This window comes from Oryzias latipes, chromosome 1 (genome assembly GCF_053564925.1).
Source record: "Oryzias latipes strain Hd-rR chromosome 1, Olatipes_Hd-rR_3.1".
Classification (NCBI taxonomy): Eukaryota; Metazoa; Chordata; class Actinopteri; order Beloniformes; family Adrianichthyidae; genus Oryzias; species Oryzias latipes.
In genome coordinates, this window is record NC_136237.1 from 8800843 (window position 1) to 8828674 (window position 27832).

The following is a 27832-nucleotide window of genomic DNA, read 5'->3' on the forward strand; positions in this document are numbered from 1 at the left end:
CGAGCTGCGTCTGAACAGACCTGACAGAGTTTCCAGAGCTACAGACGAGGCGTCATGCTGGGCAGAAAGAAAAGGCAGACACTTCCAGAGGCTGAATGGGTGAAAGATGGGTCCAACTTTTTCCACACTAAAAGACCAGGAGTCACTCACCCTGAACGCTATTATTAGACATTCTGACTCAAAATTGAGGACAAGGCTGTTCTACACTTGATGCTGCAATCATTGATGGGGACGGTATGGAGAAGACTCCAGCATCGCAGCGTCTTTCATTTTTACTGTCTGCTTTTGTGCTGCTGTCCTGCAGCTTTTCCTTCATTTGTTTTATTTATTCAACCTTTATTTATCGAGGCAAGACAGAGTAGCCCTTGTGCTATCCTAGGCACTTTAACATTGGGAGTTGGGTCATCTAGACCCCATAAGACAGTGCGCTGAACCTTTTTTCTTCAATGATTTGTGAACCTCACTGGTGTCCATGGATTACATGAAATCTTTCCACCTTTATCCACCTTTGTCATGGTAGGGAGAACACGTCAATGTAAGGGTGGGGTCATCTAAGATAGCACAAGGGTTAAAAGAAAAATCTTATTTTAAGGCAATACCTTACAATAAAAGGAGTTACAAGAGACAGACAGAAACAGGGTAAAACAGCACAAACACATGACCATCATAGAAGTAAAAGGCATTTGCTTATTCATGAAGTTCTTCAGCTAGGAGAGAACCTTTATTCCTCAGTATCATCTCTTTTAAAGAGGCTTTCTGCATTGTTTCAGTGTCTCGGTTACTTTATGAACATGACATGATCATTGATTCTCTAAACACACTGAAGTTTACTCTGTGATGAAACTTCTAAAACATGACTCCATCATGGATCTGATGGTTCTTTACGCCATGTTTATTTTGTTTTTTATGACCTCCCTGTTATATTGATGCATGCATTCAAAAGGCAAACATTCTTGAGATATTTGCAGCTTCCTTTCTTCTGGACATGTGAACCTGCTGGAATTTGTCGTTTTCAGGGTCGTTAGTTTGGGTTTTTCATTAGCACCATATCAATTTGAGCTTTCCGTCCTTTCTTTTACTGCCAGTTTTGGTTGCAACTGTTTTAAAACCAGCTGACTCCTCTGCACGTTTGTCCTGGATCCCTGAGTTTTGTTCCAGACCTCTGGCTGACATGTGATCTGAATGAGCCTGACCTTCTACAGGACCAAGACTGACAACATCAAGAGACAGAGTGAATTATGGGTTGTCGGATGACGAGTCAGTGACATGATCTGCTCAGAACATCCCAAAGAAATGTTTTTACACACCAAATCACATGTGTAGACTTTTATCTAACAGAATTTCCATATTGTCCCCGTTAAATATTTATTCAGGCAGTGAAAATGGGATATTCTTTCTCATCATTTGGCCTCTTTCAGTGATGAAACCATTTTGATGCTGGTTTGATTTGAAGCATTGTGTGTGGGGGTGGGGGTGGTGGGGCAGCATGACAGTTGAAAAGACTGACATGAGGAAGCAGGGCAGCAGAGCGAGGGGAGTGGAGATGAGTGTAATTACAGACAACAGAATACAGCTAAACATGTGTTCTGGGCTTCACAGGGGAACTGGGAACCAAATAGGCAAAGAATATGATTAATTGGTTGAAATGAGGTTTTTAGGACCCTGGACGCCAGCGCCCGAGTGTGTGTGTTTAAAAATAACTTACTAGAAAAATGTAATGTGGCTTAATGCCAGCGAACCTGTTCTCATTTGGCTGCTGTTCTGTTTCTTTTTTTTAGATAAAAAGTCGGAATTGGAGACTAAACTGTCGACACGAAGACTAAAGTTTAAACAACAGCTTTCTCTTTTAATTTAAATCAATAAACCACTGGAATTATTACTGGCTCAAAATAAGGTTAAACATTAAAATAGATATGTTCTTCAATCATCTGTATGTTCAGGTTAGCATACGTGCATTAAATGAGGGCCGTGTTGCACAGCAACTATGTACAAGGACAATCTGTGATTTAGCAAACCTGGAGGACTTCCTGTGCTGTAAGCAAGTGGAATTAAGGAAGTGGGAATCACAAAAAAGAAACCATAACTACGTATTTGGGTCTTTGAAACAAAAATGATGTTGACAGAGAGAAAACCTCCCTGCCTTATTTTATTTTATTTCCCAAATTGTAGCTTTTAAAACAGCCGTTCTACAACAGTTAGGGGAAAGATTCTGCTCTGTAAACTTTAAAAGGAAAAAGGAATAAATCATCAGCCATAAAGCGTGGGTAATCTACATAATCAGAGTAGGGTTTGGTTTGAGTGTAGTGGTTGGCATATTGCAGTAAAGGTAAATCTAGAATGGGGCAGAAAGACAGAGAGAGACGGACAAAACCTTAAAAATATGAGCCAAAAGGCCACTGTTCTGATGCATGCAGAAGCACAGACTCTGAGCCACAGTAAAACTACATTAAAGTTCTCTTTTTTTATAAAGGGGTGGTTATCCCTAACCTTTTCCTGGTTCTCATGACGACCAATGTGGAGCTACAAGTTGAACCCTCACTACTTTGCTCCAAACTGCTGTTATCCATTAAAAATAATATGGTAATGGAACTTGCTGCTCTCTCCTCTCCTGAGTAAGAGTCAATATAATTGACCCGGCTGAGTGCGTCCGTCTGTATGGTTTTCTGCATGCAGGTGTAGCTTCTGATGTTGTGGGTGAACGGCAGCTCCCCAGAAAGAGAAGACTTCTGGGCTGAACAGATGGCAGGCATGCAGCACTGCAGACGCCTGCTAACCGCCGAGCACCTGTGCTTCCCATGCAAGCTTTGTGCTGCTGCGCTTCAGCTGCCATGGAAACCAAAACTACAGACAACATGAAGAGCAGCTGAAGGTAAAACCCGGAAATCCAAGGAACTCAGACCTGATCCAACAAGAATTGTGGAGCTGGAAACAAACGTTCCTGCTGGGTATCCAGCCGAACGAAGCGCGCTAACACCGAAACTTGCATGTAGGTCTGTTTGTTCATCAACTTTAATACTTAGTTTTGTGAATATCAATTACTGTACTTCGGTCTCATGAGAAGAAATATAATCATCAAGATCATGAAGTATTATTTGATGAAAACATGTTTTTAATCAATCCATATTTCCTCAGTTTCTGTTTAGTATTGTGTGGATTTCTGCTCTTTGTTAGAACACAGACACTAGAGCTGCACGATATGAGGAAAACTCGCGATATGCGATATTAGAGATTAATATTGCGATAACGATATAATTTGTGGTATATAAACAAATTGTAAAATAACCAAAATTACCATTCCAACAGTTTCAATGCAACAGTTTAAAAATTATTCTCCAAATGACCCTCGTCGACATAGGTGACAAACATCTAACATTAAAGGCCTCCATCCGATTGGTCAACAACATGAAGCCGTCCATCCGATTGGTCAAATGCATAAAAGGATTTATTTGATTCATTAAATACTTCCAGCTGCCCTAAGATTGTTTTAACACATTTAAGGTCTACGATTTATTGCGCTTCTCGCCGTCTTTTGCGATATGCGTATTGCAGAGCTGGATATTGCGATAACGATAAATTAGCGGTATATTGTGCAGGCGAAACAGACACCAATAAAAACCTGTCACAAAAGAGGTTGTGATGAAGAACGCGGCTTCGTCCCAGAAGCCTTCCTGTGTCTTTCAGTCCTGGCGGCGCTGCAGTAATTTAGGTCTCCACACTGACATCAAACCACGCGCCTTACGGGATCAGCCCGGTGACGTACACTAACATGACAGGGTTGCATCCTGATGCTGATGCGGTGCTTTTGAGCTGCAGGAAGAAGTGCGGCGCGATGAATACAAACTGCTCCTCAACATCAAAGCGTCTCCAGTACCTTTCAAGTCTCAGGTGCACACTTCCCCTTTCAGATCAGGATATGTTCCCACCTCTTTCTGACTAATGACACTTGAAAAGGAGGCTCTGCGTGTGCAGATCCACTGAATGCACGGATGGGTAGGCTGCACTTTATTTATACCTTCATTACAGCTTTCACAGAATAAGCCTTTATCGGTGGAAGATCGGCCCATTTGAATCGGAAATCACACGATGCATCTTCGGGGCGTCTCTGGCTTATAATTATTCGTGCTCAAATGTCTGTTTAAAGCAGAATAGCTCACACTCTGAGACTATTTATTTTGGAGAGAGACAATTTGACTGCCAGTTACCAATGCAAAGGTGGCTTTGATGAAACACAAAAACTAGCAGTGACAGAGGCCCATGTGTGAATATAAGCTGCAGCAGAACAGCTGGAACGTGAGGCATAAGGAAGGTGGGAAATGTAAAGACAAAGAAGGCCAAGCAGGACGTAAAAAGCTACTGAAACTTTTAGCCACAAAAGTGTCAAAATCATTTGTTTCCCATAATACTGTAAAGTTCTATTTCCTCAGAAAAAAAAAATGTCATTCAAAAATGTGTTGTTATTTTTTTTTGTGTTAAGGACACGTCAGCAGTAGGTCATGCGGCTGACGGTACCTGGGACTGATTTGATAAAGAGGACCAAAGTAAGAGGGGGGGGGGGGGGGGGGGCACATCCTGTCGAGACGGGGAAAAACTTCAGGGGGTCTACGAGAGACCTGAAGAGAGAAAAGAAAAAAGAAGCCCATCTAACGCCCGAGGCATGGGATTCCGTTTTGGGATTTATTTATTTTTGGACTCACTTGGACAGTCAACTCATGGGTGAGAGGATTCTTTTTTTAGTTTGGATGTTGTTTCATTGTGGATAATGCCTACATGTCGGGAGTGGGAGTGAACTCTGAAAGGAAGACGCTAAAGCACGGACATAAACGGGACATTTAAAGAACACGAATCGGTTTTGGGAGACTGAGGATTAATATACTAATTGGGTTTTTCTGTTGTTTTGGTTTACTTGTGTTATATAAAAAGAATCTGAATAACAAAGAGTAACACCTGTTGTGTAAATATATAAATTTAAAGAATCTAATTATCCTAAAAACGTAATGACCACTTTAAATGATTAGATGAATTCAAAGTAGATTTAAAAAAAACTTCAAAGTTGTTTTTTTAAGTTCATATTTCTGAATATTTCTTCATTGTCAAGACAAATGATCACCAGGACAATTTCACATCTTTTTTTTTCATTTGGTGGAAAACAATAGAAAATTTGAGATTAAAATACCATCCATGCTTAAATCATAAAACTCACTGCCACCACATAATCAAAGAAACAAGGTTTTAATTTGAAAGGGAATTTAAACCCTAAGCCTTAGGCTAACCGAAGGCGATTGGCCCATCAGGGGCAGCCAGTTTTATGTGAAGTCAATGCACATCAACCCAAACTTTGGTTGTGTCTATGCAAAGTGAAAGGTATCATAAATCACCAGGAAAAGTGGCGTGGTGCTACGGCCATCAAAAAAGCTTTTATTTATGCCATACTTATGTGTCCAGAACACTCGCATTCTCGCGTCACTTAGCAAGTTTTTAAGTCCAGTCTCAGGCTCTACATACAGAACGCGCGCTTTAAGTTCAACCGGTTTAACTTCTTGGCTGCTAAAATGCTGAACTGTGACCAATCAGGGGCTCAGATTTGGAAGTGATGTCTGTAGAGTCCTTTTCATAACAATAGGAGGTATCAACGCTTGTAAACATGATCATAATATGACACCAAGACTGACATTTATAGGAACAGGGCTGTGAAAACCAAAAGCTTGGAGCAAGAATTTCGGGATTTGCACCACTTTGACTTTTTACATCAAGCTTCATCCCACTGTTGGTGGACAAGTGTTAGTAACAGTAAAAAAAAAAGAAAAGAAGGAGAAACCCCACCCTGCTGCTCCCTACTTGTCCAGTGTGAATACCACCGACTAAATGTGTGTTCATGAAGCTGCGTGTACGCCTTCATACATGCAGCATAAGCCTCATCCAGATCATCCAAAACAAAGGTCCACAATGTTATTATGTTTTGCCCCATGATAATATCTGATTGTTATTAAAGCAGGCCTGCAAATGCCTTATCTACACTACAAACCCCACAATGCACTTGGGAACTGAAGACCTGTCAAAAAAACCTTACTGAAGATATACTAATAATCACACAGGAGTCCTCTTGCCGATGAACCCATTCAACCCTGAGGATTTCCTCAGTCTTAAAGTCTGACGTCGACCATGAATGAACTTTCATCCAAGATGAGACACCGAGTATCTCAGAGCGCCCAGCAGAGCAGTAAACTCAGCTTTAATGTGGGTATCTTTTTTATTGGGATTTTTCTTGGCCAGTAGGAAAATGTTTTCGGTTAGAAGTGAACCCAGAAAAGCTCTGGAAAGAGCTTTAGACATCATATGCAACAGATTTTCCCTACATTTAATGTTTCATGCTGTTGTTTAGGCATGAACTAGTCACTGAACTAAGTCAGTGAACGTCCTCATTTATCCAGGAGATATTTTCTGGAGCCTTGGACTCTGGACTTAAAATTACTCAATCTCAAGACTAAAAAAACTACCTTGTAAGATTTGTCCACACTGTTTTACGTTTCCACTGCTGGGAATCACAAACTGATGTGCTACAAACTTCATTTTTGTATTTTTTGCTGCTACTGACAATTATTTTTTTTGCCCATTTTTGTCAAGTGGGAAAAGTTTTCTTCAGAAATTACTTTGTAAAAGCTTTAGATTAAGAGTGAGAACATCTAATTTTTTCATTTTTTTTATTAAAGTTATGTTTGGCAATCTTCATTCACAGATCAATTCATTCCTTTGCAAATTCTCAATAAACACTTAATAACATGTATATATATAGACCGGGGGGGGGGCAAAGCTTGGGTGAGAAACCACCCGCGGAGGGTGAGAGGGCCGTTTGTTTTGGCGTATTTTTTAATATTTATATAATTTAAAATTTGGCTGAAAAATGCTCTCCATTCAAGATGACAGTGTATTGGTTTTGACACCCCTGACTTTAACTCAGAAGATGCATTTTACTAATCAGACTAATTGTCGAATCAACTCCTTACCACGTCAGCTAACAAATTTTTCAAAAGCAAAACGATAAACCCTGCAGAGTCCTGGAAAACCCTAACCCCCAACTCTAACCCTAACCTTAAACCTCACCTAAAAACACTGAAAAAACCCAGGATGAGGAAGGAAATGTGTCTCAACGTGAGTCTAAAAACGCTGTAAAAATGCTCTCCATTCAAGATTCACTTCAGCAGAAAGACGTGAGAAAAGAAACCCCCATTTAAAAAAACAGAAAAGAAAATAGCTAAATCTATACCTGAAGGGATTTTTCTGATACAACAGTTACTCTGACGGAAGTTGGACTACATTTTAAATATGGTACTTTACAAAACAAATATTTTTTTTAGTTAGATAATTTCCTTCCCAGCAGAAAAAATCTGTACGTCAACATATTTTTTTCCCAGCGATGCAAATGTAACCTAAACTGAAAAGGTAGCTGAATGTTCTCCTCTCCTTATTACAAGAGGCGAGGAGTTTTACTCTGGTTTCTCTTCTCTGTTTCACTTTAATGATCCATCCATGAATGGGTGGACCCACCTGGAGGATGCAGATGTGGACGGCATCCTGCACCACTCTGACGGCTGGCTTCAACCGTCGACTCAGACGGATGAAGCCACTTGGGTGAGCGGCGAAACGTTTCTGGGAAGAAGATTTTGAGTCCAGTTGCTAAGAGTCAACTGAAGGGATGAAGCAAATATCTATGAAGAAAAAAGTGTTTTAGATCATTTGACGAGGGCGAGGTAAAGCACAGGTCCAGCTCATTGTTGCTTCTGTAACTGGTCATTTTTCTGCAAATGCTAACTCTGGTACTTTATTACTGTTAGATCTGTTTTTACTCTGAAAAACAAGATTTACTGTAAAGAAAAAAAGGCAAGCGCCATAAACAAAGTATTCAGCAATAGGCAGATCGGTCAGGCATCATGATGCCCACTTCACAGGGCGGTTAGGAAAGCATCTGTTTGGAAAACCTGTGGAATGGAAAACGTGGTCAGTCTGGGGTAATGTTGCATGAGCAACCATTAGTAAGGGGAAAGTCTTTACAGCATCCGCCGGGCACGGGAGGCTCATGCTGGAGAGAAAGCTGAAGGCCAGATGTGAGACTCACGGGCTGCACGTCACACATTCCTGCACAAACACAACGACAAGAGCCTGCAGGACCCTTTGCTGCAGGAGCTCTTTTCACAAACCGATGTGAAAGAAGAGATGAAGAAATGTCTGATCAAAGTCCAACAGGTGGTCAAAGTGTGGAGACTCAAACCTCTGCAGCCATGCAGGGAAACAACAGGAGACCAGCAGCAATGACAGCTGGAGCTGCTCCCTGCTGGGGGACACATCCAAACTAGAACCCCCCTGTCCACCGCGGGTTATCACACACAGGTTCTGCTCCTGTCGCTCCTGCCTCAATCTATTCTGGATCAAAGCTTCTCTCGCCCTGTCAGACTGCTGACCTTGTGCAGCATCAGTTATGCGTCACCCTCAGGCTGGACAAGGCTGCCTTGTCAAGTTATAAACACCCACACACACACCCACACACACACAATGCCCATAAGGAAAGGGAAAATGAAAAAAATCAACTGATTGAGTAGTGGTGGTGGGAATGTGGCCGGCGGCTATGAGATGAGTTTGCAGAGTTTGGGTGCAGCAGAGCTGCACAGTGAGTCGACAGTCTGACAGGCAGGCAGCAGACGAGCTGGCTGGCTGGTTGACTGACTGTCATACGGGCGGGGAGCAGAGCCCTAGGGCGCTCCATGAAGCCTTCTTGCAAAGCATGGATCCTCATAGCAATTTATGGTGAAATATATTTGGACAAATTGCTCCTGAGGCCGCATGAAAAGCTTTTGACATGAACAATGTATGGCTTCCTGTTGTGCAATTTCTTTGTAATAAAGTCATTCCAGGCAACACACAGTAGCAGCGCACTAATGAGCAGAAACGTTCCTTCAACAGAAGCACAGGTTGATCTATCGAAAACAGACCTAAACGAACAAATGACTTCAGTGCAAGCCGCCCTTGGTGTGACTTTGTTCTGCACAGATGCCGTTGACCTGCAGGTGAAGGTGAACTTCCAGAGCTTCCATCACATCCACATCTCCACCTCTCTGCTCCATGAAGACAAACTAGTGCATGCCCTCCAACTGTGTCCAACTTTTCTAAGGTAGCAAAAAAAAGACCAAGAGACCAAAGAGGATGAACGTTTGGATTTCTGCAGAGGCGGATGATCTGCTCTGAATGGAGATGTGTTCATCCATCAGCGGCCTGTGTTCACCCTCCTCAGCATCCCTCTGCTCATCAGATTATGCGCTGTAGTTGCTGAGACGCGCAGATGCTGTTGACCTGCGCGTGACAGGCTCGGGTTCTAACCCCACGCAGCCCCTCTGCTCTCCAGGCAGACCCCCCCTCCCTGACACCTCTGCGCCCTGGACTGAACCCAGTCCACATTTCACGGTCAGCTTGGGCAATTTGCGTCGGGATCGGTGCCCGTTCTTTCAAACGGCGCAGTGAGGATGCTGGACTCCCCGCACCGGAGCGGCAGACGCGGCTGCATCCCATCATTTTCGCCTCCCAGAGACAGGGCATCTTCGCTCGGAGGCCCCGCCGGGCGCTTGTCTCGCACAGCCAGGGATGTTCTGAGCCGCTCCAGTCCACCCCAGCTGCTTCCCAGCATCTCTGACACGATCGCATCGGCGGCGCGGGGGTCTTACCGGCTGCTGTTTGTGTCGAGACGCCCCCCTCCCCGGAGAAGGAAGATGTTGGCCCGGCGGCTGCCGGACTGCGCGCTGGAAATAGTCGCTGCCAGCGGCTTTGTTGCCCGCGACCCGGTCCCTCTTCCCCCGCACGCTGGAGCCCGCGCTCTCTTCCCCGGAGTCCAGAGTGCTGAAGTTCCACACGATCAGGGTCTGCACCAGCAGCACCGTGAGCGCCGCGATCAACGCGGACCGGGACCGGCGGGCCAGCCTGCGCGCACACGAGCCGCCGACCATCTTCAGACTGCGCGGAGCTGGAGGAGCGGCGGAGGCTCTGCGCAGCTCCACGGCGGAGAAGTGGAAGCAGAGGGAGGCAGAGGAGGTAACGGAGGAGGAGGAAAGCTGGGCTTTTACGGTGGCGGAGGCGAGGAGGAGCGCCGAGAAGGAGAGACACAGTGCCACCGTGCGGTCAAAGAGCAGAAAGAAGGATGCCGTTCCTGGCACAGCTGCTGTTGGAAACACTCAATGTGTTACAAGCTCGAATATTTACACAATATCCTCATTTGTGTGCGCAAAATGCAATCTTTTGAACACAAATTACTAACTTCTGCGCAACATTTTTTTTTTCTTATGCGCACAAATGTGTGTTTTGTGGTAATTAACGGACACTAACTTGTGTGCACAAAATGCTGTCTGGTGTGCACAAGATATACACTTTTGCACACAAGACACTCATATGTGCACACGAAAATGCTAACTCATAAGCACAAGATGCTTATTATTATAGGAAACAATGCCCCCCCCCCCCCCCCCCCACCTAACGCGTGATACATGTCCGGCTCCATATTAACTACCCAATTTCCATGTTTGTTTGTTTGTTTGTTTGTTTTTGTCATGTTCAGAATCATACAAGACCAAACCATTTTCCCCCCTGGTTCTTCAGGTCCCTTTCTTTGGTCCGGCTTAATGGTTGCATTCACACAAACAACAGATGGATGGCAACACACACTGTGTAAAAACAAGGAAAAAAGCTACACTAATTGCTGTTCTAAACATTGTTAGTAGGGGTGTAATGAATCATCAAAAAATCGATTTATCCCACCAGATTGTTTTGTCTGAGGCAAGTTGTTAATCAAATCGACCTAAACCATTAGAAAATCGTTTGAAAATGAAATAAATTGATCATTATCGATCTTGGAAAATATTATTTGGATCGAAGTGCGATCAGTTTATTTTACAATAACGTAAAAACGACTATCTCAGCGGAAAACACACGTGATGCAGCAACAAAAGATCAATCCATCGTCCAGTCCAATGTGTGGAAACACGTTGAATTTATCAAAGACGTGTGACCATACAGTGCTGTAGAATGTTCTAATAATGTAATATTTAGTTCTGGAAAAACAACAGTGGAAGGAACTTTAGTAAACTAAAATGTGAATGGATTTGACATCAATTCTTTTTTGTTTGTACACATATTTGATTTACACTTCATTATGTCGCAAGAAATTTAAAAAAATCTGGAAAACTTCACCTGTACTCTTCAGGACTCAGGTGTTTATCTCTGAGTCACACTGGTTGAAGTTTTGGTTAAAGATGTTCTGGATCCATTTTAAATAATTGAATCGAACTTTCAAAATGAACCAAAATTGATGATATGAATCAAATCGTTGATAAAATGAATCGTCACACCGCTAGTTGTTAGTCTTTTACGATCAGCCGAAGTGTCAAAAGTTGCAGTTTCTCAAATCAAAACTGGTGGTTGGTTTCAGAAGGACACACATTTTAATACGCTATTAAGAAGTCAAACTTTACATCAACAATAAATGTAGCCAATTGATTTCTTTAAACGCTTTAAATGTCTGAATTTTTTTTTTGTCCTGTCCTTTTAAGCAGTCAGCTAGTTTGAGGTGTGAGTCAAATCCTGTCATTTTGTTCTTAACTTGATGATGGCGTGTTGTGCTGTGACAGACTCTAAGAGGTCTGCATCCTTTTTTCAGCAAGTGCATGTCCTGTTTTAACTGTATGGGTTGAAGATTTGGGTTACATGACAGATAAAAACACCAAATGATTAGTACATTGGTCACTTTAATTTGTCTTAAAATGTGTTTTATTCTGAGATAATTGATATCTCTGATCACAGCATTACTGGCACACACACACACACTGAATTCTCTTGTTTACTTTGGAATCAATATAAACGCTAAATAAAGGACGACTGTTTATCGGTTTGTGAAAAGCTTCTCTGCAGTTTAAAGCATGGTGTGAGAAAAAAACCCAACAGAACAGAATCAATACCTTCAACATTTTATAACAGAACATGGTTGCAGCCTGGTTCGTCTCTGCAGTATCCTTCAGATGTTAGCTCGCTCCGTCTCTGTTCATTCATGTTGAATCTGTTACAAAAAGAAGCCTCAGAACTGCACTTTGAAAGGGGCCACGGCCACCCCAACGCCTCCACCCGCCCAGCATGAACCTGAGCGTGCAAGAGCATGCAGGGAGTCTCTTAAAAACACTTCAAAGCCATTTTTCCTGCAAGACCTGAACCAAAAGTGGATTGAGCAGGGATCCAACAAGCGTAAATGAATATTCATTCACTTTTGTCGGTTTGATTTTTTTAGATATATGTTTCATGAATTTGTTAATGTTCTATAATCTTCTTTCTTTGCTGTGACAGGACAGCAGACTGCCTTTGACAAACACATTTCTTGTTGTTTTTGCAGTAAAGGGGCAACAAGACAACAACATGAAGAGGAGAACAATACGACTGCAGGATGCATCCAAACAACTAATGTTTTGCAGATATCCCTCAGGACTGGGAAGCAAATTATACAATGTGGTGGCTGCTGAAATACACAAATGGGAAGGACTATTTTGAGCTTGACAATGTGGTTTTTTGTCTTCAGGGATGGTTTGACTGGCGCCCAGACAAAGCCCATGCAAAATGCAAACAACAGGCTGAGTCCACGTAAAGAAATATGTGCGTCTGCAACTATACGCTGCTAACCTTTTCATTCACCAACCTCAAATGGAAATAGACATCCCTGTTATTGTATAGCGGCTCATTTACAACATAAAACATCAATGTCTCTGAAAGTATAAGTATGTGTTTCCGCTCTATTGGTGAATGTTATGTTGAAAGCTGGACATCTGTAGGTGAAAATCCTACTGATGGAAAGAAACAACCGCGCAGTTTAACACTTACACCAGTAAAAAGGTTTTCACACCTCCATTGGCTCACATGTCAATCATCTTTTCCCATCTTTCAGTTGCTCCTCTGCTCCTTATGATGACACACAGTTTTGAAAAAAGCTTCTTTTTTGGCATTTAGGAGAAGCAGATTTGGCTATTGTGGGCGTCCCCTGCCTTTGCCCACAAGTGGCCGGGATAGGCTCCATCATCCCCATGACCCCGAAAGGGACTAAACGGAATAGAAAATGAATGAAAAAAACCTGTCTGGTTACAAAAACCAGGTGTTTGGTTTTCATTTAGAAACAAGGAGTTTCATAGTTTGATCAATAGTTTCCTCCTGACACTTAAACATGCGTCCACGCGTTTTCAAATATGGGCTGAGGGGATGGCAGGGAAGTCTAATTCCATTACTGGTTAGTGAATGACGAGGTTAGCAGCATGTAGTCGCAGACGTGGACTCAGACTGTTGTTTGGACTTTGCATGGGCTTTGTCTGGGCTCCAGTCAATCCATTCCTGAAGATAACATTTTGTGCAAAGCTTTCAGACATGTACAAACATTTCACGATTCATAAAACTGTGTGGGAAATGGTGAATACTTGTACAGCGCTTTCCACCTTCCTCGAAGGCCCAAAGCACTTTACAGCCACAAACCCATTCACCCATACCTTCACCACAGGTGGTGGGGCGCACTGGATACCCTTCCTGACACAACACTGCATTTCATCCGGGCTGGGGACCGGCAAAGGGAGACCCAGACTTGTGCCCCTTGTGGCTTGTGTATGCATAGGCAGTGGCCTGAAGGGTTTTGCACAAGGACCCACACTTGATGAAACTCATTGCGCACCCTGGAATCAAACTCCGATTTCCTGTGTCCCAGGTCTGCACTCAACCAGCCACTGCACGTTCTTTAACAATGTTTTCTTTAAAAATGCAAAGCAGCAATCGGCTGTAGAGAAGAAGCATGTTTAGTTTTTCACACATTGTTCTTTTTTGATGGCTCCACCCACCTGCCAATCAAAAAAATTCCCTTCTGAAAAGTTGCAAATTTGAGCTCTAATAAAATCAAAGTAGCAGATTCCTGGACCCCCAAAACACCGCCCATACACAAAAATACAGAGTTTCAAAGTAATTGGATTCTATAGAAACAAAGCTGTCATTGTGGTTTATTTAGACTATTAAACATCTAAAAGGCAAATCAGCGTTTGTTTATTAATCAGTGAAATCACCCAGAAGTTTTCATTTTCCACAAGTGACAGAATGGATTACAATTACGGGCTTCATTTCTGTCCCTGTCTCAATAAAAAAAGTTCTTTAATAAAAACACATTTCTAAGATATGGCTGGCATATCATGAACAAAACTGTGTTAATTCCTGTAATGAATGTTTTATCAAAGGCAAAAAAGAAGCAAGAAAAGTAACATGAAGATTTTAAAAAATCCTAAAATTTAAATATGATTTGGAGGAAAACAGAGCAGTTATAAGAAATACAATCTGAACAAACATATGATTGGAAACGAACTGGAACATGAAGAAAAGGAATCAAAAACAGAAAAATGAAAGATAGAATCCGACAGAAAGCAGTAAATGCTCCACCAGCAGGAGAGCCTGATCTTTCTCTCTCATTAGCTGCAGATCTGTTGCTTAGGGACTGAGTGGGCTGTCTGTCCGTCACCAAGACAGTGGTCGCCATTCCCCTCAGCCACAAATGCTGATTTCAATTAGTGCCAGTCTCGCCATCACTGTGAAAGCCCACTCCAAGTGGGCAGAGCGGCCTGTCAGGAAGCACGACCACAGTCAGAGCGCACAAGCACGGGACTTGTCCAGAATGTGAAGCTCACCAGGAAGAACCAAATGTTGCAGTACCTCTAATAAACAGTGGAGGCAGATTTCAAAAGGAAACAAATGTCCCATTAAGTATTATAGCTTTGTAAAATGGATATGATATTTAGACTGCGTCCAAATTGGAGGGCTGCGTTCTTCCTGGGCTGCATTTGTAGGCTGCTTACGACAAGTGCTGTCCAAATTCAACGACTCCTTCAAATGCTGCCAACGAATATGGCCTGCTTAAACCCAGTTTCAAGGATTGGTCTGGTGTATCCTTCTGTGCTGTAAATATCCCAAGATGCACTGCGGCCGAACCCAAGGATATTGTGACAACAATGGCGGACTGTGAAGCGGCACCCGGAGTTGGAGATGATCACACCTCAAGAATAAAAGTTGGATCAAATAAGCCAGGAAAATTTTGAGCTCCATTCCTGGTTCACTACTCCTCTCTGTTCGAGACACACGGTTGCTAGGTGACAGGACATTCGCCAATGTAACGACTGGAATTATCTAAACACTAGACTCCTTCAAATTCACAGCCGTTAACATCCGGCCTACCCGCTCAACGAAGGACCCGGCCAACGTCGCCCGGGAAGACCGCCGCCATCGAAGGATGCAGCCCTTTAATCTGGACACACCCTTAGTGTTTCATGAAGACTCTGGGTGAATGTTTTTTTTTTCAATCTGCAGTTTTAATTTTTATTGGAGCTCAATTTTGTTTATTTTTCAATGTTGGTTGGACTCAACACAAATCTCTGACTACTCTGTCCTGGTGACCCCCCCCCCCCCCCATTATTGGAATAGTGTTGAGTTCAAAATGGCTTTCCCACTTCAGGCTTGATTTTTGGTGCTCAGAAGCACATGGTGATGTCAGAGGAGATCAGTCCAGTGTACACATGTCTGTGGGGAACACAGCACAGACACTGAGGAGGAGTAGCTCCAGATTGGGGGGGGGGGGGGGGGGGGGGGGGGGTGTAGAGGAATGGGAAAGGGGAAACTGCAGCTCAAAATGACTGCAGGAGTCTCAGGCATCCCGCTGTGGGACTCACCGCGTGCTTTATGCAATCAGCCTGACTGCAGTTCAGTGGGACACAGAGCGGCTCAGCAGCAGACAGGTGTCTGCAGGAGTGATGCCCCCAGGGGACCAGAGGGGGGGCCCTCTCCTCCCCCCTGAGATGTGACGAGAGACCAATGTGGCAGATGTGCTTCATGCTCGGTTTGTCTCCTCAAGAGGAATCTTCCTCCACATCCAAAGGGCTGCAGGGGCGGCGCTCTTGATCTGACGTGTAATTGCTTTAATCACGGGTGTCCAAATGTTTGGCTAGGGGGGCCAGATGTGGTGAAGTGAATATGTGTGAGGGCCAGCCTTCCAGCTAGGTTTTAAATCATCATCATTTAATGTAAAGGATCATAAAAAAAGAAAACTGGAGTGTAGCAAAAATAACAGCATTGTGGATAAATGATTTTTTGTAGATGTTTTGAGAAAGGACTGTGGGGTTTGACAAATTTTGGTAACCTGATTGATTACTTTAGAGAAGGGTGAGAAAGTTCAACAGGAACAATTATTAAATGTTAAGATGGATTCTATAAGATACAATTCAATTCAATTCCATTTTGTTTATATAGCCCAAATTCACAACAACAGTCGTCTCAATGGGCTTCGTACCGGTAATTGTAAGGTAAACATACAATCAAAAATGATCATAAATGCAAAGAATTCAATTGGGTAATACAAAAACTTGATCCAGAGACGAGGTAAACGGTCAGGTACAGGAGCACGGATAAGCCAACTGGAATCTGGAAGCACTCCCACTCCCCAAGAGGGACAGTACATGAATCGCACTGCACCAAACAGAGGCATGGAGAACTGAGTGATAAATAAATGATCAAGAATAGAGAAGAGAAGGAGAGTAGAAATAGGCGAGAATAGAGGACAGAACCCCAGTGCACCATAGTTTCCCCAGCTTCAAACCTCTAGCAGCCTACTAACAACTTTATTGTTATTGTGAAGTTTAATATTCTCTGAATACTAGCTAGTCTGACAATAAGGCTGTCCAAAGAGGAATGTTTTCAGTCTAACTTGAATGTAGAAACTGTGTCGGCCTCTCTTCCATGAGCTGGGAGCTTATTCCATAAGACAGGGGCTTGGTGGCTAAACGCTCTACCTCCAACTGTACTTTTACTAATTCTAGGAACCACAAGCAGTCCTGCATTTTGCGAGCGAAGTGTTCTGTTTGGTTGGTAAGGAACTATGATGTCTTTAATGTAGGACGAGGCCATACCATGTAAGGCCTTATAGGTTAACAGGAGGATTTTGAACTTGATTCTAGAATCAACTGGGAGCCAGTGAAGTGAAACTAACACAGGAGTGATGTGATCTCTTCTGCTGGTTCCTGCTAACAATCTAGCTGCTGCGTTCTGAACAAGCTGGAGACTTCTTAAGGAACTCTTAGGACACGCTGCTAACAAGGAGTTACAGTAATCCAGTCTAGATGTAACAAATGCATGGATGAGTTTTACAGCATCACTTTTAGAAAGTATATTTCTGATCTTAGCAATATTCCGCAGGTGAAAAAAGGCAGTTCTACACGCCTGAGATATGTGAGCCCTAATGATAAACCCTGGTCAAATAAAACCCCAAGGTTTCTGACTGTGGAATTGGAGGCTATACTTACACCATCCAGGGAGACTATCTGAGCAGACAGAGCATCTCTCAGGTTTTTAAGATATGGTATAATGACCTCAGTTTTTTCTGGGATCAGGAGAAGGTAATTAATTGTCATCCATGTCTCTGATGCAGGCATTCAGTTTCTCCATATGATTATTCTGGTTAGGTTTAATAGATTAATACAACTCTGCATCGTCTGCATAACAGTAAAAATTAATGCTGTGTTTCCTGATTATGTTTCTGGGGGCAGCATATAAAGCATAAACAGGATGGGTCCTAAAACTGAGCCTTGTGGGACTTTGTAGCTAACTTGAGAGCAATGAGAGGAATGTCCCTTTACATTAACGAACTGGTAACTATCGGATATATAGGATTTAAACCACTGGAGGACAGATCCTCTGATCCCTATGTCATGCTCTAATCTTTGGAGTAAAATACCGTGGTCGATAGTGTCAAAGGCTGCACTGAGGTCTAACAGGACCAGAATAGAAAGTAGTCCCTTTTCTGAGGCCAGTAACAAGTCATTAGAGACTCTAACTAGTGCAGTTTCCGTACTGTGGTGGGGTCTAAACCCCGACTGAAAGTCTTCATAGTGGCTATTGTCCTGCAGGTGGCAGTGAAGCTGCTTATCTACAGCACTTTCTAGGATTTTAGAAATAAAGGGCAGGTTTGATATCGGTCTATAGTTGGCCAAGATGCTAGGATCCAAACTGGGCTTTTTCAGAAGAGGTTTAACAACTGCATATTTAAAAGACTGTGGCACGTAACCCGTTTCCAGAGAGGTATTTATCATTGTTAAGATGGAATCATTAATTAGGGGGAAGGTTTCTTTAAAAAGCTTAGTGGGAATTGGGTCTAAGAGACAAGTTGAGGATTTGGAGGACGTAATAATTGATGCTATTTCCACTTGATCCACAGCAGTGAAGCAGTCTAATGTTACAGAGGTTTCTATGGATGCCTCCACTTCTACCACTTCAGCCTGCTCTGGGCTGATAATAGTAATAACTTGATTCACCTTATGTATAATATTTGAGATTTTATTATCAAAAAATGTAAGAAAATCATCAGAGCTGAGAGAAACAGGAACATGTGGTTCTACTGAGCTCTGACTGCGAGTTAATCTAGCAGTTGTACTAAAAAAATTTTTGGATAATTTCCATTCTCTGATATTAAGGTTGAATAGTACTGGGTTCCAGCTCTATGCAGAGCTTTTTTTTTTTAAATATAATTTAATAGGCTGTGTTTCCAGGTATTCAGAGACTGCTCTGAACTGGAGCAGCGCCATTCTTTTTCCAACTTACGGGTTACTTATACACCATGTTTTATTAATATCTTATCAAAATTTAAAAGAAATTCTCAACAGATGGAGGCATCGCTGATAAAATCTACACGGCATGCAAAGGAACAGGTCGCTGTCATTATTGTCTCCGGTGGGGCTTGACTTTATCATGCTGAGGTTTGTCATAGAAAAACCATCTGATCCATAAAATCAACATTCCCTGAACATGTAATCATGAAAAATATTGCAGCAATGTATTCTTGTTTACAGAGTTAAAAGTGGATGAAGATTAAAATAATATTAAATGAATTAAAAACTTGAGCTCATCATTTAAAAAGGTGGAGAATATTATTTCAGACTATTCGATTTGCAGTGTATAAAAGACATTTCTTAACACTCTTGATATCAAATTTAGTTTTAAAATTGTCTTAGGAGCTTTAAAGTTCTTCACAGATGCTTCTCATTTCCAACCTGACTGGCAGAAAGCGACCTTTCTTCATGGATTTTTTATTTTTGAATCAAATTTTTCTAGATTTATAGGTTCGAGGGTGCTCCACTCTGTTAATACAACTAACTGATGTCTAAAATATTTTTCTTTAAACAAATACGTTGGAAGTTGCTACACCAGTGAACAAACAGCCACTTTTAAAAAAGAAAAAGATTTTCTTCTCGTATATTTTTTTATAAGACAATAAAAGCAAAGCGAAGACTATGACCACATTTTAACAAACTCTTACATGGAGTTTCTCTAACTTTTGTCACTCTTACCTCCAGGAGAAGCAGCTGGATGGCTCAGTGGCACTGGCACGTGGAAAATCAGGGCTGGATTCCCAGCGGCCGCAATGAGCTTCATCCAGAGTTAACAAACTATGTAGACACAAGGGGGCCGAAGTCTAGGTCCCCCTGTGCCGGTCCCCAGTTTGAATGAAATACGGGATAGGGTCAGAAAAGGGCACCTGGTGTAAAAATCTCTGCCAAACCACCTGTGTGGATCAGTCAAAGCTGATTCGCTGTGGCGACCCCTGATGGGAGGGATATGCCGAAAGGTGAAGAAGAAAAACAAAGTACAACAAACTCTGGACTTGAAACCAACTAAAAACAAATAATTTCCTCTAATTTCCACTATTCTATTCTATTCTATTCTATTCTATTCTATTCTATTCTATTCTATTCTATTCTATTCTTTAGTGACTTACCTTACTGCTGGGTAACAAACAGCTTATTATGCTGAGTTCTAATAGGTTTGAGTTTATTAACCCATCCGTTTTATTACATACATAAAGAGTTATTTTTTTATTAAGCATGTTTTTGTTTGAGTTAGCAGTGGGGAGAGGATACATGAGGGCATCAAGAGTAAAACAAATATTAGGATCCTTCATGATGTCAGAGCTTCCTCCTCTTCCTCTCTTCAATGTGAGCTTTTTTTTTTTTTTTTCAGAAGCCAAAACGAAGGAAACAAAAAGGATTTGAGGAGTGTGTTTATCCCCACAGAGATTTCCAGAAGTAATCCTGGATTATTTCTTCAGTCAAAGTGTTGACATATTTATGCACATGAGTTATGCAGCATTCTCTGACGGCTCGGTCTTAGACTCACTGTAGCTTCTCTGCAGGTTCTCGGAAGATGTCTGCAAATTATGATACGTTTCTGTATACTTGTTTTTTTTGGTTAAAAAATGATGTCATTTGTTTTGGTATGAATTTGTTTTTCTTTTTTTTTAAATACTGTGTTTATAAAGGCAAAGCTGTACTCCTTTTTTCCATTTGTGCCTGTTAATGTCAGCATGTTTCCAGAGGAAATGGGAGCATTCTGGGTTACTAAGCTGCTCTGCATCAGACAGTTTACCCTGGAGAAGGGCAGTACCTCTTATCAGGCACACAACTGAATCCCCGTCAGGGAAAGAAACATCAGCCAGAAGACTGGAACTTTAAAAGGACAAATAGAAATGGCAAAAATGAGGCAGCCGGGAAAAAAAATCACAACACAGAGAAAAAACATTTTTAAAAACCTTTAAAAGATGTTTAAAGACACAAAGTTGATCAGAGTTCAAATTTAAATTCAACATCTTCCTTTTCCATCTTAAAAAATTCTTAATATAAAAAAAATGTAGCATACATGTTACATAAAAAAACCCAGCAGAAAATAGCTTCATCCCATCAGAGCATCAGATCAATTTAGAGAATATTTGCGGCACATGCAGATACTCTGCCCACTGGTCAACCATTTTCACTTAATTCCAATCTCCAAGTATTAAAAGAAGCATCCCTTTATGGGCTTTCATTCATTTATGATGACTTACAGTACAGACCAAATGTGTGGACACTCCTCCTCATTTAAATGAATGGGAAGGTGTGTCCAATTTTTTGGTCTGTACTGTATATGTATGTATGTTTTTATTTTTTATTTTAGCTAACACTGGTGTAAGATTTCTTTCAGCAATTTTGAACCCTGTAAACCTGCTTTGAAACATGTGAAAGTGGATTTTAATTGTAACAAAAAGTAATGAGTGTGTGTTAAAAGAAAAAACAAACCAAATTAAATTAAAGAGCTCCAAGTGGTGGAGTTGAATTATCTTTGTTTGTGAGTGTGGGAAGGATGGAGTGGGAGATTGACAGGTGCAGGAAGAGCTGAAGCTGAAAGGTAAAACTCTGGATTTATGTTTCTACCCTCACCTGTGATCAAAAGCTTTGAGTCATGACCAAAAAAATTAAATTCTAGATACAAGTGGCTGAAATAAGTTTCTCATTTGGGTGACTGGGTCTTCCCTTAGATCAGGGGTGTCAAACTCTCGGTCAAGGTCTTGAGGGCGGACATCCTGCTGGTTTTCCAGAAATCCTGCCTCATTTGCTGCTGATTACCTGGATCAGGTGTGTTTAGCTAATAAGGAGCTTCAATGGGAGGTTGGTTGGAAACCATGTTGGACAGCAGCCCTCGAGGCCTGGATTCTGACACCCCTGCCTTAGAGATAAGGTGAGGAGCTCGGCCAGAGCTTGGAGTAGAGCCGCTTATCCTTCACATCGAGAGGAGCCAGTTGAGGCGGCTCAGGCATGTCTTTCAGATGCCTGCTGAGTCCCTCCCTGGAGAGGTATTCCAGGTATGTCCCACTGGGCTCGTGGCTGGCCTGGAAACACCTTGGGTTGCCCCCCAGCAGAGGGGGAGGAGGAGGCCTTGGAATTCCAGCTAAGACCGCGGATTAAAGCTTTAGTCACATGCAGCTCACCGTCGGCACAGGTGCTGCGAGTTTTTGGGTTGTTCGGGCCCGTTGAGGGCTGTAGAGAGGATGGGCTGCGTCTTAAGAGGATACCAATGTTGTGTGTTTGGTAGTTGTATCCTGAAATATTTGTATGGATAATGTAAGTTAGAAAATAAAAATAGTAGAAAAAAAAAATGCAATAAAAAAATGAAAGTAATTAAAGTTCAGAGTTCAATGTTTACCGAAATCTGCATTCATGAGAGGTAAAAGTCAGACATTGATAATAGTAATAAAGATAATAATAGAAATAAATGATTAAACAAAAAATATTCTACAAACGTGTCAAATACACTGCTAAAAAAAGGAGAAGATACCAAGCTTAGAAGAAAATCACTAGAAAGTAGTAAAATGACATGTCCATGCAACGAGTACATTTTCATTGACAAGAAATCTTATTATGAGATAATAAAATCTAGAAACAAAGAGTTCCACACATTCAAAAAGGGAAAGTAAGCTAAAAAAGCAACTGTTAGATAGAATTACTTCAAACTGGATGTTATCCAGCCCAAGAAAATGGTTTGGATTTTTTGAGTTTTCATTGACATAACTGTCATTCACTTTGATTACAGCGACAAAAACCAGTACAATAAGTGGAAATGACTCATATTATTACAAAATGGGAACAAAATAATAGAACATGAGTCTTAAAATTGAATGCCAGTCTAACTTGTCAACATTCATAGAAATTTAAAATAGCATCCTTAAAAAGGAACCAAAAAAACTAAAGTGCTACCGTCAAAAAACAAATACAATGTCAGCACTTGAAAATGTCAAATAAAATGCATTTAAATGTCTTTGGAACATTCCTTAATTCAAGCAAATCAAGTTTGCTGTCCAGTTTCAAATCAGGTTTTTCCTATTGTCAAGACTCTGGAGCAAAAGGATTTTGACTCATCTTAATAATTATTTCATTATTTCTCGATCCCAGCTTTTAATGAGACAAACATTCTGGATTTTGAGAAAAGCTTGGAAAGGTATCCAGCAAAGATTCGTTAAAACAACTTCACTGTAAATGTAAAGACAGACCGGATTCTGACTGTGACAGTTGCTTGTTAAACAGCAACGACTCATATGTGACACTTAAAGTGATGGACGACTGCAGGCTGCAGCTTTTTAAGGATAATCGCTAATAACCGGGAACAAGGCCTTCTGGGCTTTCCCTTCATTTCCGATTCACATGATTGAACTGGTGATGAAAGAACAAAATCATTTGTAATCTGGACTCATTTCAGGAGATTAATGAGGCTTGACTGCAAATACAGACACTAAATTCATTCAATAATGTATTAAAGGAGGGTTGAAAAATGGAATGTGTTATCAAACTTCTATATTAATACCTTTGTGAGGTCTCCACAAGAAATTCGTTTCTTATCATTAAAAGTATTGAGTGGAAACTTTATGCGTTGCACGCATGTCTGGATAACCAACTCTGCTGATTTTCAGGCTGATTAAAAGTTTATCTTTATCTTATTCCTCATTATTAACTTGCGATGTGAACCATTTATCTATTAAAGATAAAAAAGGCTCATTTGTTGACTTAATGAAAATGCAAGTAGAAGAAAATGTGATTTTAAATGACTAAATAAGTCATAAATTAGTTAAACATTTATTTCACTTTAGAAGACACATTGAGATGAATAAAACTGCAGCATTCTGCCACTCTGCAAACGTTAACCAGTTGGTGTTTCAAATTAAAAAAACAAAATATGCAACAGAACCTGAAAAGTCTTGGCAGTTTGATAGCTTGATTGACTATTGGAAAGAATACAATTTAGAAGGCCTTCTTCAAAAATCCCAGCCTGTTCCTCAAGGGCAGAGACCTCCAGCCAAACATATAATCCACATTCTTTAAGAACTCCACCAACCTTCTGCGTGTCCTTTGAGGTTTTTCAGACAGCTCGGGTCCTTCTGGAGTATTTCAGGACTTTGTAAACCAAGTATTAGGGGAATTGAAAGAATCTTTAATCTACCATTTGAGTCCAAGGATTTCTTGATTCATTTCTGAAACCAACATCCACAGGGAAAAAGGTCCCAGCGCCTCCTTTTTAAGGCCACTGAGACAGCAGCACAATACATTTCTGCAGTTAGAAACATTAACAAATCAACAGAACCAGATACATGTGTCCATGCTTGTTTTTAGCTATTTTGAATCAATGATGAAACAATTAGAATGAAATGATTATTGAAGTCAGATGACTGAAATTCAAGGTTTGGACTGAAAAAACGTCTTTCTCTTTGAACTTTACTAATCAACCCTTTAATGGAAGCAATATTGCTTCACCCCTGTTAAAGGGAGCCAGTGAGATTAAAATGTATTGGAATGGAGAGGAGGACAGTGTTATGATGTTCCACTCATAACACCTCATAACATGAGCCACTGACCTATGTCAAAAAAATCGTCTGGTCACCGTTAGCTTTAACTTTTTCTTAAAACCTTTGCGGCCGCCACGCGGCATGTAAAAATGCTACTGCCACGCCCCAATTACAAACGCCACCATGCGGCCACCTGGCGATTATCCTAAAAAACTTGTATTTAGGTCACAGCGCGGTGGCATTTTGGGATATTTGAGAACCTGAAACCAAAAAGAAGACAACACGAACATCCAATGACAAACCAAGAACCAAAGAGCAACAAACTGACAGTGATGAGCAGGAACAGAAAGAGTCAAACTGCAACCCATCATAGACAAAAAGAACAAGAAAATATAACATCCGTGCACCAAACCCACTTAAAACATTAGTCTAGATGTGGTCCTTGTGTGTTAATCAGCCTGGAAGTAAAAGTATATCTTGTTCTTTTTAGGCCCAATGGTCTGTGATGGTTTGGTTCTTCATCAATAAACCTTCACAGAAAGACTTAGAACCTGTCCAAAGTTGTACCCAGGTCCCTTTTTCTCATTCAGCTCTCTGTGACTCCATGTTTTTATATTTGTCTCATGTTCCGTAAATAAAATGTTTGTCCAGTTTTGTGCTGTCTTGCCCCTCATTATTGTTGCCATTGTCCTTTTCTGGCAGAAATGAGGAGAGGTTAAAGGGGTGTCAATGGGTTTGTCTCTCTGACATTTGTTCTTTTGCTGCTCTTTGTAGCACACAGAACATAAGTGTTTTCTGTAACACGAACTCTGACATGTTGTGTTTTCATGGGTAAACCACCCTCGGAGCCTGCATCTGCTGCACATTTCCATTTAAAAGATGCTCTTTAGACATGAAGTTGTGTCTGTTCTTATGAAGATTTATGGGTGAGCTGACTGTAGCGGCAGTTAAAAAAACATTAGTAGGATCAGAAAACCCTCTTTTTTCTGAATTTTTTGTTTTGCCGACATACCACTGTAGTTGTTCTGTTCTGGCTTCATCTACACGTCCCTTAATATCTTGTAATTGTTTTATTGTACTGCTTTGTTGTTGTTCATAAACTACACTGTGTCTTGCTTGTGACACCACTGCTGCCACATGAAGGTTGGTGGCGATATTGTGTGATCCATGATCTACATTTAAATGACATTAAGAAAGTAATGCTAAAGTAATGTAAAGTGTTCCTCTGTGTCAAAAGTCAGAACTCTGTCTCTCCCTTTGGTCACTGGTGGGAGTTCTAACCTCACTACATCTCCCAGCAACCCCAGCACACACTTCCTGGGTGCCTCACACCTGACTCTCATTCATTTATCAACCACAGCATACTGAAGCACTGCACTGACTGAAGCTCAGTGCGAAGTATTGTTTGTGTCACTCCGCCTTCCTAACTGATCTGGACCTGATCTTCTGTCTCCTGACCCTGTTTCTGACTCTGATTGCCTGCCGCGACTCTCGCCTGGACTCTGACTACCCTGTCTCTCCTCGGATGATTGTGACGAGGTAGCGTCACAGGTTGCAGGACAGCGCCTGAACATAAGCCTCAAATGTTTAGTTTTGTCTCTTTTCTCCCAGCCCAACAGCAGTCTAGTTTCACCTGACACATGTGAACACCCAGGCTAACAAATCATTCACATTTCATATTTTGTTTCATGCTAAGGGTGCACATGTGGTTTTGAACAGAATCCTACTCACCATCTGATTTTCCCTCCACAAACAGCCAAGCTACAGCATTGTACACATCAGCATACATATCAACAGGAAACAGGAAGTGACTTCACATGTCAGAAATGTTTTTTGCTTGTTTCCCTTTCTGTCTAATTGAGACAGTTGTATTCTTTCTTTGATTTTTTTAGGGGGGGGAACAATAAAATCCCATTGTTTGAAATTTGGAGTCTGCTGGCTTGGTCATTTTATTTTAGAGTGATTTATTTAGTCACTGCAAAGAAGAACCCTGTCACAATGGTCTTATGCCTGTTATTGACGCCTGCCTGCCTGCCTGCCTGCCGGACCCTGATTTAGCTTTGTGGACTTTTAGCTGAGCTAATAAACCCGTTTCATCTGGATCCAGCCGTCTGCCTCTTCTTGTGACATTCTGAATGTTCTCCATTGTGAAGACGTCTTTTTTTCCTGACATTCTGTCTATAGTGGTAGTTAGTACGCATGCACGCTATGTCAAATCGACGTTTGTTGACTTGCTAACTAATGCCTTTTAAGCCATAACGTATTTTTTACAGTAATCGAACAGCAAAAAGGTCATATTCAAATCAAAGCAAAGTTGTATTCAAAACAGACATGTCAAACGTAAAACCAAACGTTTTTCCCTGCACACAACTTTGTCTATGATGTGTACGTTTCTATTTGAGAGTTACCCCATAAAGATGATGTGTTTTTTTCATCTTTTGTCATTCTTCTTCTGGAACATAAAAGAGGGATTCTGTTGTCTTGAGTTCAGTTGGAGTCAAGTTAGCTATGCGTAAAGCTCTGACATAAACAGTTGAGCGATGGAAATCAGAGGATCGGAGTATTTCTCAGGGGAATATTAACATGGTAACAGGGCAGAACGGATTCGTGTGGAAAACTGTTGTATTTTTCTACTCAGCAGCGACATCAGAATCTTTTTTTAGCTCCAAAAGGTTCAGACTTTTTCCCCTCAGACAACACCACACATCTGACATTTAAACTTTACTTTCCTAGATGTTCACTTAGCTCCAGGCTGAGTATTTTCATCCTTAGCAAAGGTTAGAAATATGTCTGCATTGGGGACATTTTCTTCTTTCTCTGACTTGTGCCAGCGTTTATGGCACGTGTCTGTTCAGTTAGCCTTGTCTTCCCTTCCTCATATGCCCCTGTTATCAAGCAACTAGGCAAAACACTAAAAATGTTTGGAAAAAGAAAAAGAGGAAGTAAAACGACAGCAAAAAGGTACATTATCATTGAAATGAAGAGATTTTTCACAAGAATTCAATGAAGACATATACACAGCCAGGGAACAACATTTACTACAGCAAAAAAGGATTAAAGAAGATTGGAAAATATTTTCACTCCAGATCTCCTCCTCAATGGTAACAGTGCTGTCACCTGAAAATTAAAGCAATTTTGAGGCAAAATCCACAACAGTTGCTGATTTTTAAGCCGACGGCAACATTAAGCTCTTCACAGCTAACTTCAGCTCGCAAATACAGAAGCCTTTGTCTGTATAAAGATAACATATACAGAAAATCTATGCTCAATGTGTAATACAAACTCCTAGATATATGGCAGGCATCCTCAAAACTGCAAATTTTCCACCAAGCAACGTAATCAAAAAAGAAATGGCAGCCATCTACAATTTAAAACACAATTGTGAAATCACAATTTTACCAGCGGACAAAGGCAGAACCACAGTAATCCTGGACACAGAACAATACAAAAAAGCAAATGAAAGAGATGCTTCAAGACCCAAACACCTACAGTATATAAAGAAAATAAGTATTGAACACGTCAACATTTCTCTCAAAAAACACATTTCTAATCGAGCTATTGACACGAAATTTTCACCAGATGTCGGCATCAACCCAAGTAATGCACACATAGAAA

The 27832-nt window shown here is 41.3% G+C and overlaps 1 protein-coding gene across 1 annotated transcript in view; it reads right to left on the reverse strand.

The window, feature by feature from the left end:
• The window catches only part of xylt1 (xylosyltransferase I), a 118650-nt gene extending 108535 nt beyond the window's left edge, over positions 1–10115 (reverse strand). Inside the window, exon 1 of the mRNA XM_004066196.5 lies at positions 9708–10115. Coding sequence (XP_004066244.1) covers positions 9708–9986 — 279 coding nt within the window. The 5' untranslated portion in view covers positions 9987–10115. The remainder of the gene's footprint in view (positions 1–9707) is intronic.
• Positions 10116–27832: the final 17717 nt, after the last annotated feature.